General features: G+C 55.5%; 1 protein-coding gene across 1 annotated transcript in view; it reads left to right on the top strand.

Annotated features, from left to right (window-relative positions):
- CACNA1E (calcium channel, voltage-dependent, R type, alpha 1E subunit) overlaps positions 1–13,950 on the top strand; it is a 101,400-nt gene that overhangs the window by 84,786 nt on the left and 2,664 nt on the right. Inside the window, exons 39-47 of the mRNA XM_009320728.1 lie at positions 4,501–4,597; positions 6,361–6,466; positions 7,616–7,723; positions 8,263–8,363; positions 8,661–8,767; positions 9,421–9,529; positions 12,498–12,678; positions 12,789–12,982; positions 13,560–13,932. Of these exons, the coding sequence (XP_009319003.1) occupies positions 4,501–4,597; positions 6,361–6,466; positions 7,616–7,723; positions 8,263–8,363; positions 8,661–8,767; positions 9,421–9,529; positions 12,498–12,678; positions 12,789–12,982; positions 13,560–13,932 (1,376 nt within the window). The remainder of the gene's footprint in view (positions 1–4,500; positions 4,598–6,360; positions 6,467–7,615; positions 7,724–8,262; positions 8,364–8,660; positions 8,768–9,420; positions 9,530–12,497; positions 12,679–12,788; positions 12,983–13,559; positions 13,933–13,950) is intronic.

The raw sequence follows: 13,950 nt of genomic DNA, 5'->3' as shown, positions 1-13,950 counted from the left end.
CCCCTCCTTCCCCCCTGCTCCACCACCACCGCGCCTCCCGAGGGAACCCTGACGTTGCTTTCCTTCGAGTTTAAAGAGGTCCGCGGCCTCCCAGAGCCAGCAGCTGTCCTCCTCGAGGGGAGGCATGAGTGGGGCCGGGGGGGCTCAGAGCCTCCCGGGGTGGGTTTCGACAAATTGCGTCCCCCAGCCAGCCCCCCACCCCAGCTCTGTCGGCGCAGAGGGCCCCTGAAGGGTGCCAGGCCAAATGCCACCATCCCTGCTTGGCTTCTCAAAGTGCCCTCACATGGGAGCAGAAGTTTTTTTGGGGGTTCAGGTGTGGTTTACTCCTGGGGAGGGAGGGGGGAGCAAAGGCAGGAGGATGTTGGGGACTTTGCTGTTGATTTGGAGAGTGAGGACTGGGGGGAGGATGGGGAAGCCAGGGAGACCCCTAACTTTGGGGGACGCTGTGCTGTGCCCAACAGACACTTCTGCAAGTGTGGCACTCAGAGGACACACTACCACCTCTTGGGGGAGCAGGACTTCTGCTAGTCTTGCCCTTGGCTTGCCAGACCTGCTGGGAGGAGGTGGCACCTGGGCACGTCTCTGGACCTCAACAGTTCCTCTCCCTCTGCTTGAGCCGAGCTCCCAGCTGCTGGCTGTGAGTCCACGGCAGCGGTTTGGCCTCCTTGTGTCTCTCTGACTTGCACATCTTTTAAAAATTTTATTTTGGGGTGACAGTTGAGCAAAATCCCGCACCTGCCATCTTCTCTGAAGTGCCACATCCATGACATCCATGCCTGTGTTCATGGCACAAAAGGATGAACCACAGAGCCCGTTCTTCCCTCTGCATCCCTCGCAGCATCTAAGGAGATGTACGAGGGAAGCTCAAATGCCCCCAGACTGTGATCTTGGCTCTGCAGGGGAAGAAGGTTCCTCAGCATGGCATGCTGTAGCCGCCACATCCTCCCTGCCACATCAGAAATGCTTCCTCCAGCCAGCATCCCTGGAGCAGGTCTGTCACCCTCCGTGGTTGGTCATGGGGATGATGCACACATTTGAAATCTTGAAGTAGACCACCAGAAGTAAAGCAGAGCAAGCGAGACAAGGCCTTGGTCATCTACTGTATGAAGAGGTGTTTAGGTGTTAGGATTTGCAAGAATCTCAGATGTCTCATCCATTCAAGAAGGGGCTCCTTGCAGTCTTTCCGCTCTTCTCTGTTGCATTCCTGGCAAAGGATGGTGGTTTTGCCAAGGGCACTTGCTCAGGTCCCTGCAGACAGAAGATACCTTCAGGGGGAATTCCTAGTCTTTCTCATTTGACATCAGGGCTTCACTGGCAAATGCTGCTCTCCTAAGCTGGATCACCTGGTACTCAGAAAGGTACCAGTAATGCTTCCTGGGAAGAGGGAGCTCTGCAGCAGTCTGGGCTTTCTGCTGACTCTGTGAGATGGACAGAGCAGTGAAGGTAGATAAACTCAAGGGGAGGTGGAGGCAGAGAGAGTGAGACCAGCTTCTGCTGTCATGTGAGGGAGACCATCCCCATCTCTTCCTTGTGTTACTTCAGTCTCCTCTTCCTTGTGCATGGGGTATTTCAAGGACATGAGAGATTTTCAGGGATTCCTACTGCCCTGGAACAATTCCCAGAAGGCAATTGATGAAGAAAGAAAACCCACATGGTTGTTGCATCTTGCCACCATGGTCCAGATCCCAAAATGCCAACCCAACTTGCTCACCTTTCAGTTTGGTGAGCCTTCCCTGCACATCACAGCGCACAGGTTCACCTTCCTGGAGCCCACACCCCTTTCCTGCCAGGCCATGTGACAACGATGACTTGCAGAAACAACCACCAACGTGTTTATGGAGTGGTGGACAGCCTGCTCTGGAAGAGATGGTTCTTGGGCAAGTTCAGGATGCAGCACAGTGGTGCAGCATGGTATGGAAGCATACCCACTAGGCCATCTGCAGGTGGGCTAACAAAGGGGCATTGATGCAGGAAGACTTCCCATGGAAGTCCAGCAAACTCTGTCCTTATACTGGGGAGAGCAGGTCTTGTAACTAAATCTTGCTGGGACTGTATCCTGGCAGCCAACCCCACTTCTTGGGGCTATCTCTACCTTTCTTCACCCCCCCTGCTTCTAGGAGTCATGCAAAAGTGAGCCAAGGCATCACTTTTGCCCCCTAAAAGTAGCCCTTGAGATGGTCATGGGTCAGGTGCATGCTCCACAGACATTCATGTCCCTGTGGACATTTCCTGTTCCTGAATCTACTCTCACATCACTTGCTATTCTGGTGCTCTGTTCCTAACAGCCTGGTACAGCACAGTACTTATTTCCTAACCACAGGAGGACTGATGTCCCCCAGATTTCCCCCTCCATCACTCACAGCGTTCTGTCAGAGCACCAGGACCGAGCCATTAGTGCTTGATGGTTTTACAGGCCACCCTGTGCCAAAGCCACAGGGCACATCTCCATCCAGACACAGGACAGATGGCCAGCTCTCCCATCAAGGATGCACCCGTGATGGGACCAGCTCTTGGGAGCCATCCTGTTCAGATGGATGTCATTCCACGTGCCTTCCTGTGCTTCACTCCATGGGGATGTGGTTTCTGGGCACTGCTGTGCTGCTCAAAACACTTTAAGGTCTCTGCTCTGAGAAGCAGCAAAGTATGCAGCCTGTCTGTGAGAACAGACAGTTTGGTCACTGATGGAAACTCTTCCTTTCATGGGAATCCATTCCTCCTTCACTGTGCAGAGAATTTCAGTATGAAAGACAGAGTCTGATGTGTGCTGGGTACACTAAAATCCCCCCTGCCAGGAAGGGTGGGTGGAAGATCACTGTCTTACTTCCTTTTTGCACAAAGTTCTTGAACATGAAAATTTTGCAGTCATCATCTCCCCTTCAGACACCTCAAGCCAGTGCACATCCAGCTCTGCCAAGGTGCTGCTTTACGGACTCCTGGACCTGGATATTTCCTCTTGATCATCCCACTTAATAGTCTCCAACGTTGTTATCAATCCTCTTTCCAATGCATTTAGGTGTGTCAGGTCTCAAAGGGGATGGCTTGCCCAGCCTTTGCTGTGCCTGCACCCCGAACAGCTCCCATTCCGGGTCATCGCAATCCCTAGTTCACATCCAAAATGTCAGGACTAATCTTGGTGGGGGCCTTTTTGGCCAGGGGGCTGCTTCCAAACCAGACGGTACCCCCTGAGAAGAGGAGATATCTTCTTCTCCCCTTTTCACACTGCTCTCAGCACATGGGTAGGGAATTGGCCAGGATCCCATGGGGAGTGCTTAATTTTTTGGCACTGGTGCTGAGACGGGTTCCTCTCTAGAAGGATCCTCCCAGCCCAGCAGTAATAGTCGATGTCTTTGCTGTTGTGAGGTTGCCCTTGCCCATTGACCATCCTGAATGTTGCAGTGCAGGTCGGAAGCCTGGCACAAGGGGAAGAAGAGGAGGCTGAGCCCAGAATCCCTGGGAGAGATGTACTTGAGTGGCCTCCTGGATGTGCAGAGAGAGGGAGGCACAGCCCAAATATCTCAGCCTGGCAGAGAGCTCAAGGCATCACCGGGTGGCCCGATTTTGGTAGCGTTCCTCACTGCAGCAACCCTAGGCAGGTCCTTACAGAGCAGAGGAGCACAAGGTGGGGGTCCGTCCTAGCCGCCTCCCTTGGGAAACCCAAACAAACCCCAATGTTGGAAGGCCCGAACAGCTGCCTCTGCTGAGACTCTTTAAACTCCAACCTGGTGGAACTTGCAGCCGCATGTGGGAGAGAGCCAGGGCGGGAGCATGGCATGTACAACTTTTCCTCCCGGTTTTGTTTTTTCAGCCAATTCAGCATGCCTTTTGCACTGGTGCATGGTGGGAAAGTGGTCCATCCGCAGAGCCAGACAGAAGCAACTGGGCATCTTCCTTTGACAAGTGACCCTGGCCCACTGCCTTCTATGCAAGATGCTGCCTCCCAATTGCATAGACCTTATGAGCTGGGGATACACAGCCTTCTGGCTATGGGTTAGGTGGCGATGCAAAGCAATACCCAGGCCCCCCCCGGGAGGGAAGACGCTATGGAGGCCACAGAGCACTGTGGTGCAAACCACCATTATCTCAAATAACCCATGGCTTGAGTGCCGTGTATCTGATTTATACCACTCGCACACAGCCCTGGAACCTGTAGGACAAGTCTGGGGGCTGCTGGAGGGCTTTAGGAAAGGGGTTGAGACCAGAGAAGGACTCCCAGACTGCTAGTGAGACAGGCGCTTGAGGCCAGCAGCAGAGATGAGAGGGGTGAGTTGCTTTCTGCCGGTATTCCTGGGCCTGTGTGAGCAGTGCTATAAATCCACATCAGGACAGTCTCTCATGTATGATTTGCCTTGATTAACGGGTTTCCTGTTCTTTTCCTGTTTGTCCGTTTGTTTTTTCTCTTCTGTTTTCCTGTACTATTTTTGTTTGTACGTTTTTCTGCTCTCTGGGAATGCCTCCTCTCTCTCTGCATCTCCCTCCCTCCCCTTCCCCCTTCATGAGCAGTGGCCGAATCCATTACACTGAGATGTATGAAATGCTGACTCTTATGTCACCACCGCTAGGCCTCGGCAAGAGATGTCCTTCCAAAGTGGCCTATAAGGTAGATCAACCCTTCCTTCTACGGGGGCTAGAGCTGAGCAGGAGCCGGGGCTCGAGGGAGCTGCGGGAGGTGGGGCTGGGGGGAGCCGGGGAGGCATTGGGGGTATCCAAAATGTGTTTAGCTTGCTCCTGGGGAGCCTGGTGTGCTCAAAAGAGTCCTGGCCACACTGGATGGTCTCCACTGCCCACGCACATGATGCTGCCGTGGTCACTCACAAGCCCGAGGAGCTCTGGGGTGGAAGACCCTAGTGGAAGAGGAGGGGCAGGATCAGCAATAGTGTGGAAGTGGGAGCATTGGAGAAGATGAGATGAAGAGCAACCCTGTAGCACAGTTGGGAGGGTGGGGTGTCCCCAGGAGCTCACTGGCCCAAGCTCGTCCCCTGGGCTTGGAACCATCTTTGTCCCAGCCAACACAGAAACAGGGCTAAAGCCCATGGAAATGGGAAGCAGGTGGGCAGCAAGGACATATCCTGAAGGAGCAGCTCTGCAGTTCGTGAGGAGCCAGGTACATTGGCACGAGCTATCCCAAGGATGGCTTGTGCAAGGCAAAGCCAGGTGCCTTCAGAAGCGGCTCTGAGTTTACTCCCCTTGCTCTTCCTGGGGTGGTGGCCGGCAGTTGACTCACAGCACAGGCACAGCGTGCTCCCGGCTGCGTAGGCATGGAGCAGGAGCATGAGAAGCCCTGAAGGACATGGAGTGGGAGCTGCGTGACTTTGCTGAGGGCAGCAGCTGCTAGGACAAGACCCAGAGGTAGAGAGCAATGTGTTGTCTAGGTCTGGAGCAAACTGAAGCTTTCATTGGCCACGGGCTGCTGCCTGTGTCTCTTTCAGCAGCATTCAGGGCTAGCGAAGGGGGGATTTCTGTACACTTGCAAACACGCTGCCATGCTCTCCGGCTCTCATGTGTTTGTTCACGTATGCATACCTCCACCATCGCACTTTTCAAGGAGAAAAAGGGAGTCTTGAAGGCAGGGAAAGGACCTGAGAAGCCGGGGGGAAAGGAATGGGCAGGGAAGGGATGACCCAAGGTATTCACAAAGCAAAATATACTCTCTGGAAAGTGGATCTGGCCACTTCAGTTTGCACCCCGCCTGCCCAGGGTGGGGAAGGAGCATGACGTGTCTAGCCTGCCTTGGTTGCCCTTCTCTCTTTCCTTCTGCACTTTTTCTACCCCTCCTTCCCTTCCCCACCCTTGGATAATTTGGACCCTGTGCATGTGCTGGCAAACTTCATCTCTGAAAGACGCAAAAAGGGAGCGCCAGGATGTAGCATGCTAGAGGAATCCAGCTGATCTGAAGTCCCTAAAGGTTAGGGACACTCCTCTCCCCTGCCCCAGGTGGGAAGGGTTGAGAGCCGGAAAGTTGAACCACCCAGGAACAGAAACCTGAGCCCCCTCTCCCCTTCCCGAGCATTTCCCACGCCCGCATCCCTGACGGATCAGGCATGTCTTCCCAAAAGTGCCGGGAGGTGCCGTGGCAGCCCTGGTGCCGTGGGGAGCGGGGCTCAGGGGCCGTTCCTGAGGCATAGGAGTAGCCCTGGAAGGCAGTGAGCCGGTGTCCTGGGGTGGAAGGAGCCAGGGGGGTGGCGGGGTGATCCTTGCCCTTCTTTTTTGGCTGTGCTGTTTTGACACTCTTTGTTGCTTTTTATTTTTTAATTTTAATTTTTTTTCCCTTTTGTTTAATGTTTAATTTCTTTTCCTCCAGCCTGGTCGATGTGTTTTTCGATATTGTTTTCCGTCCGCTGTTTTCTTCTCTCTCTTGCGCAGAGACTGGTGCTGATGAACATGCCTGTGGCTGAGGACATGACGGTCCATTTTACCTCCACCTTGATGGCGCTGATACGCACGGCCTTGGACATCAAAATTGCAAAAGGTAAGGTCAGTGGGGTAGAGAGGGGACAGAGCTAGGAGGGTTTCAGAGTGACCAGCACTCATCCTTTAGGCAGGCTGAGGACATCACAGCCAAATTGGGGTTGTCCGCCCAGAGCCTGGCATGTGGATGGAAGTGATTACCTTGAACAGGCAAATTTCTGCTGCTCTCTATAAAAAACCTATTTCTTTAGGGAAGAGGTGGCCAGTTTTCCACTAGAAGCTGCTTCTAGAGACCAGAAACAGCTTGATGTCCACCGTGTAAAGGGGGAGAGAGAGAATTCCCCTTCCTCCCCATGTACAAAACCAAACCAAGGAGGGAAAAGATCACATGTGCTTGACTTCCTAAGGCTGGGAAACAGAAATCTCTCTCTCAGGGAAGATAAAATGTTCAGAGCAGGAAAACCTGCTTTGTTGTTGTTGCTGGAAACGCTCTGATTCATCAGATCAAAAGCTTTCTGCAGAAACATGCCATTTTCAATGAAACGTCCCCTGGGAACAGCTCAGCTGTTGGAGAACAGAGAACCCAACCCACGGCAAGATATCAGCAAAAGCCCGGTGCTGAGACAGCTCCTTGGGTTCGAGCCCCTCTAGATAAAGCAGAGATTTGAACCTGGGTCTCCTACAGCTCGGCAGAGTTGCCCTGGGCTCGGGTGTCTCCGGTTGGCACATATTGACAGCTCCCTTTGAGCCTGGGTCTTCCTAAGCTCAGCAAATCCCTTCACCACTGGCCAGAGAACTCTGCTCTCCTTGCACAGCATCGCCAAGTATTTAAGGATTTCAACCAAGTGGAGCTGCTCTTTCACCAGCACATGATCTGCTCACCAGAAAAGAGAAAGTGGGGCAGCAGCAGGTGTGTGTGGGCTGGAGTAGGATTGGAGCCGCAGAGACGGACCCAAGGCGAGCTTGAAGATGGCAGCTTTGAGTGGGAGGGCAGGGGATGGGTTGATGGAGGCACATATGGAAGGGATGGTAGGAAAGTTTCCCTGCAAGAGTAGGAGACCAGGCTCGGTGGTGCAAGATGGCCCTCCCAGCCCAGAGAGCTGGTTGCTGCTTGTGAACCTCACTGCAGGATGGGAAAGGGGTGTTTTTAGTTGGACACTGGTGCCTGGTCTTGATGTACGTGGGCCATGTTTTTTCCCCGCTGTTCAAGGTGGTGCAGATTGGCAGCAGTTAGACTCTGAGCTTCAAAAGGAGATCCTGACCATTTGGCCTCACCTGTCCCAGAAGATGCTTGACCTGTTGGTACCTATGCCAAAAAGTGAGTCTCTGCAGAGGCTGTCATCGCTTCCAAATTCCCGTCATACCTGCAGCAACATCTTCCCAAAGGGAGCTGGGGACTGGTCAGACCTGTCCCCAGCTGGGGGAAGAAGTGGGAAAAGGGTTTGTGTTGCTACAGGCTGGCTTCTGCCTTCCTCTGCCTGGCTGCTTGGGAACCCTCTTGAAAAACACCCAGTTTGCAGAGATCTACTCCTGCCAAACCCAGTCTCCTGTAAATCATCCCTGGAGCATACAAGGGCAGGATGCTGAGCATCGCTTGCCCCGTTACATATGATGATGTGATGAAGATATGTGTCTTGGTGGTTTATGATGATGCTTTCAAGCCACCTCCATCCATTTTATCTCTACGCGGAGTGTCTGGGTATTCATCTCTCTCTCTTTTGGAGCGGTGAGCAGAGTTTGAGGGTCACCAGGGTATCCCATAGCAGGGCTTGTCCCGAGATCCGCGCTGGTGCCTTCAGACCTGCTGTTTCTGTTAACACACAAGTGTCCCCACTTTGTTCCCTCTTATGCTCTCAGCCTCTGACCTGACTGTTGGCAAAATATACGCAGCCATGATGATCATGGATTACTACAAACAGAGCAAAGCGAAAAAGCAGCGGCAGCAGCTGGAGGAGCAGGTGAGGCTCAGCAAGGGCATGCGGTGGGCAGGACAAGGATGTTCAGAGCACCCTCGCTGCTTCCTACCACGTCCCAACCAAATGTGTTAGCCAGCTGCATGGGATGCAGCTGAGGGATGAAGATGGTGGTACAGGTTGGGGTTTGGTGACTACAAGGCATGCATACGTACATCCTCGGTCCCCAGCAGTGAACATGAGCACGCCGTCGCCTTCCCAAGCGGTGGGGCTTGGCTGGTGAAGCACTGGATGTTCATCTGCATTTCCTACAGGCTCAGCTTCTTCCTTTCTTCAATACAGAAAAACGCCCCCATGTTCCAGCGCATGGAGCCGTCCTCCTTGCCGCAGGAAATCATCTCGAACGCGAAGGCTCTGCCCTACCTCCAGCAGGACACCCTCTCAGGCCTGTGAGTATTGCCCTGAGAAGAAGGGAGGTATTCCTGTCACTTCTCTGTTCCTGCAGCCCTCGTTTTGTTCTCTGGAGCTGGCACTGGGATGCACAGAGGGTTAAAGAGCTGCCAAGAGCAGGGGAAACCCAGTCCAGGGCAGAAAGCTCCTGGCACAAAGCTTTTGCAGGATCCCACGTAGCTGGTGTGTGTCAGCATCACCAACAGCAGTGGAGGTGGCCAAGAGGGATGTCCAGGTGTCTGCATGGATGCTCTTCTTGCAGGACCATCCCGGCACTAAGTGCAAATTCTCTTACCTAGGAGGGTCTGGGATGGACCTGAACCTCAAGAGCAGTTGAGCAGCGGGTTCCTGGGTGCTGCAGGGTTGGTGGGGGATCCCAGAACCCTGGCTGGTGGGAATGAGATGGTGGGAGTTGCTGGCACTGCACTTGGGATGTCCCACTGCTGCCGCGGGACCTGGGACACTGGTGTCCTCACCTGCTCGGGCACCACTTCAGCTGTCCAAGAAACAACATGTTTTTCCTGGAGGTCTCAGCCTTGACAGCCTGGGGGGCAAGCACAGGGGCTCCCCAGCTCTGAGCCACTGGAGAGGCGATACTCAGTGATGGCAGCAACCGGCTTGTGGCCTCCCTGAAGCTGGACCATCTTTGCAGGAGCAGCCGGAGCGGGTTCCCCTCGCTAAGCCCGCTCTCACCGCAGGAGATCTTCCAGCTGGCGTGCATGGATCCAGCCCACGGGCAGTTCCAGGAGCACCAGTCTCTGGTAAAGTCACACACTGCCTGGCGGGCACTCGCCTGTGGTCCCAGCGAAAATGCTGGTGGGCACAGAGGTGTGGGACTGCCGGCACAGTGGGGAAATGCTGCTCCCTGCCCCTGTGGCAGCGAGCACAGCAGAGGGATGGCAGCTGCGGGGTCACACACAGATCTGAGCAGGGGACAAACGTCCCTGGGTATCCCCCAGCTGGGGCTCTGGCCCCTCGTCTCTGTCCAGGCGTTGGGGATGTAGTCATCCCTGGACCAGCCCTGGCCGGTGGGGCCAGGCAGCAGCAAGTGCTTTGGGGGCAAGAGCTGTGACCGGGGTCCAATGTCCTGCAGTAAAATATCCTTCTCTTCACAGGCTGCTCTTTTTTCCACTGAGCGCTCATTTCAGTGGGTTACCCCATGCTGAGTGATGGTATCTGATGTTTTCAGACTCATGTTCATTTTGTTGTCAGTGCTGGTGTCCCTAATCCCAAACCAAGCTGTCAAACTGCCTCCAATGGGAGCACACCCCTCCGGCTTCACACACATGACGGCCGGCAGCAGCAGTGTCTGTCTGTGTGTGTGTGTATATATATATATACATATCTATATATCTCTCTCTCCATGTCTGTGTGTGTGCATTCGCGCACCACCCCGACGCTTGTCGGATGCAGTGTTGTACCACTGTGCGTCTCCAGCCCGGTCCGTGTCCCCGGGGTCTGTAGTACTCTGTGTGAGCTGTGTACCGTGCAGGCAGGCGTCCTCTGCCCCGGCCACCCTGACCATGCCACCGTCCTACTGGCGGGAAGGTGGCAGATGAGGCTCCCCCCTCCCCATAAAGTCACCTTCTAGCAGATCTCCAGGGTCACGCCCTGCCCATCTCCTTGACACCACGTCCTGTACAAAAGAGTCCCCTAAATCAGGAATTAACCAAAGCGCAAAGGTGAAACGATCGGCATGCTTTCTTTTAATGGGGATGTGGCCAGAAAGCCTTTAAGGCACGGTCAGAGAGAAAATCCCCTACGTTTATCCCCTTCTGGCACAAGGAGGAGGAGTTAAAGCCTGGGCAGTCAGGGCATCCCCAGATCTAGGCAGGGTTTTCACTGCCACTGAAGAGGTGCAAGACGAACTGGCCATCAGGCAAGCCTGAAGCAACACATCTGGGCTCACCTGCAATGGATTGTGAATCGTAGATTATTTTTCGGTAGCAATATGACGGATGATATGTCTTAGACTCCCTTTTTGGCCCCACTTAAATTCTGCCCCCGGTTGAGCGAGCAGGGCTGCCCTCTGCAAACGGGGCAGAAGCAGCGCGCTGCCCTGCTCCAACCCCATCCCAAGAGCTTGGCTGTGTGTTTATTTCCAGGAGCCAGAGGTTAGGGAGTTTCAAAGAGTGCAGCCCTCTAACCGTGGCAGCTGCCTTCCCGTGGACACTCAGGACCACGCTGTCTCTGGGAGGGCCTCCTCCATGCCTCGTCTCACTGTGGATCCCCAGGTAAAACCAAGAAAAGCCCCCATGGGTGCCGGGTCCAAGCAAAGCCTACCAGGTAACACTGGGGCTTCTCTCCACGCTGAGCAAGTCCTGCGGCTTCCCCAGTGCCTCAGCATCGGAGCATCTCCCCACCTTTGGGGTGCTGCACAAGTAGGAGAGCTGCTGTTCCCCTACATGGGGGACACCATCAGCAGAGAGCAGCCAGGGAAATTGATCTCCTGGCTCACGTGGGAGGTCCACAGTGGAGCAGGGCCACGCCAGGAGGTTGCAGGGTCCCCCCACGATGGGACACCCCTCCTTTCCTCCAGCCCCGGGCACTGGCTGAGGTTCAAGGAGTACCAGCCCCGCTGTCAGATGATCTCCCAAGTGATGAAACACCTTTTCCTTCCTTTCCCATTGTCCCAACACACACGCTTCTCCGTCTGTCCAGGGGAACCCAGGCCACATCTCACCTCCTCATTTGTCTGCCCAGTTTCTCTGTTGTTCTGTCTTGTACTCAGCCTCCACTGAGACACAGATGCTCTTATGGGGTTCGGTTTTGCTGTGAAGTCTCTGGGTCTGCTTTCTCACAGAGGTCCTGGTGTCAGTGCTGGTGTGACATGTCATGGCACTGTGGGGGGACGTGAAGAGGAAGGGAGGCTTTGCCTTGTGGGCTTTATTGACCATTTGGCAGCAGGAGAGATGAACAGAAGGAGAGGATGGGAGCAGAAAGGATATGGTGAGGGGAGAGGAGACAGGGAGAATGGCCTGAGGTTGCAGAGGCAAAAAGCTGCTAGAATAAAGTGAAGGAAAATATAGAAGGAGGTGATGTTTTCCACAAAACATGTGAGAACACAGCTAGAAGGAGGGGAGAAGGTAGAAAGGAGAAGCATGGGAGAGAGAAAGAAAAGGAGAGGAAAGGTAAAACAACAGCATGAGCGGGGAGAGAGGGAATGAGTGCAGGGGATGGGGATGCAGGAATAAATGAGGAACCAAGGAGGGGTCTGGAAAAGTGGCAGCAGCCAGGAAAATAAACACCGAGCGAGGGGCACTGGAGAATCCCCTTTCTGTCAATGATTTCTTCTTCGATGTCTCTGTTTGCTCCACTTGACCCTGTTTTCAAGGCGGGGAGGGATGCTGAGACGGCCTGGGGGGGCAATGGCCTGGTACCCTCCGTGTCCCCATGCCTGGGGCGGGATGCTGCTGCTCTTCCCCCAACATGCTGCGCCTTGGCTTGAACCATAGTCACTGATCTGCTTGTGGAGCACAGTTCCCAGCCAGCTGGGGCAGGGGAGCTCACAAGCATAAAAGCTAAATCCCACTTTCCTCCTGCCCCTGATTTGCACAGAGATTATTTGGGGGGCTGTTCTCAGGCTGGCCGCCCCCCCCACCCCGAATCTCCCCATCCCGGAGGTTGGTGTGCCAGTGATAATGGGTGAACTGGTAATTGCTCGAACGCAGTCCCCCCCAGCCCTGCACGGCGCTAACACCATCCCCGGCTGGCCGGGGTTGCTTGCAGGTGGTGACGGACACCAGCTCAATGCGGCGATCATTTTCCACCATCCGGGACAAGCGCACCAACAGCTCCTGGCTGGATGAGTTCTCCATGGAGCGCAGCAGTGACAACACCTACAAGTCCCGCCGGCGCAGCTACCACTCCTCGCTCCAGCTCTCTGCCCGGCGCCTCAACACCGACTCGGGTGAGCAAGGGTGGGTGGCCCCATCCCACACCAATGCCAAAAAAACCCTCAGCCTAGCATCCCCTGCTCCTGGGGAGGGTACAATGGGGACTGACGGGGATGTGCTGCAGGCCACGGGTCCGACGGGCATCGCTCAGGCGGCAGGGAGCGGGGCCGATCCAAAGAGCGCAAGCACTTGCTGTCCCCTGATATCTCCCGCTGCAACTCTGAGGAGAGGAGTCCCCAGGCGCATGACGAGTCACCGGAGCGGCGGCGCGAGTCCCGGTCACCCAGCGAGGGCAGGTCGCAGACACCCAACAGGCAGGTGGGTGACAAAAACCCCTTCCTAAGCACAAAGGGAGGCATAGAAAAAGCTCCTTGCCAAAACCAGGAAGATAAGCCCCAACTCCAGGAGCTCTGTGCTGTCTCTCCTCCCTACGGTGGCATCTCCCTGTTCCCCTTGAGCTGAGCAGGCTCGGGCTGCTCTGGCACCCTGCAGAGCATTTGGGGAGAGGGGTGGATCTCCACACTGATCCTCTCACCACTGTGGCATCCGTTCCCTGCCAAGGTCAAAGTGTCCCAGCTACACAAGCCTGGAGATGCCTGTGCTTGAGTGTGCTTGAAGCCCACGGAGATGCTGCCTGTAGAGACCAGCAGCTGGTGAGCCGTTAGCTCTTTCTGCAGGGAGTTTGTAGGTGCCTTTTACTTTTGCCCACCAAGAGCATACACCATCCTCATCCCTGGAGCAGACCCCGAGGCAGGGATGGGGCAGGCAAGGGTGCAGCGGGGCCTCATCCAAGCGGGAGGATGCTCCGGGGACCCCAGGCTCAGGGTGGGAGGGAGTGGGTGCATGGCACTGCCCATTGCCCCTGTATTCCCCAGCATGTCTTGGTGCATTGCAGGGAACGGGCTCCCTGAGTGAAAGCTCCATCCCCTCCATCTCGGACACCAGCACCCCCCGGCGAGGCCGTCGCCAGCTCCCACCGGTGCCCCCCAAGCCGCGTCCCCTCCTCTCCTACGCCTCCATGCTGCGGCACACCGGAGATGCCTCGCTGCCCGCCGAGGAGAGCGAGGGGGGGTCCCCGCTTCTCTCCACTCTGGAGCCCAATGCTGCTGGCCTGACCGAGTCTTCCAGCTCCCCGGTGGGGAAGCAGAGCCGACAGTCCACCCCGCAACGCTACATCTCGGAGCCCTACCTGGCCCTGCACGACGACTCGCACGCCTCAGACTGCGGTGAGGAGGAGACGCTCACCTTCGAGGCGGCCGCCGCCACCCGCCCCCGCCGCCCCCACC

Source organism: Pygoscelis adeliae, unplaced genomic scaffold (genome assembly GCF_000699105.1).
Source record: "Pygoscelis adeliae isolate BGI_AS28 unplaced genomic scaffold, ASM69910v1 Scaffold402, whole genome shotgun sequence".
Lineage (NCBI taxonomy): Eukaryota > Metazoa > Chordata > Aves > Sphenisciformes > Spheniscidae > Pygoscelis > Pygoscelis adeliae.
The sequence above is the reverse complement of the archived record's forward strand: the minus strand, read 5'-3'. Positions and strand labels throughout refer to the sequence as shown.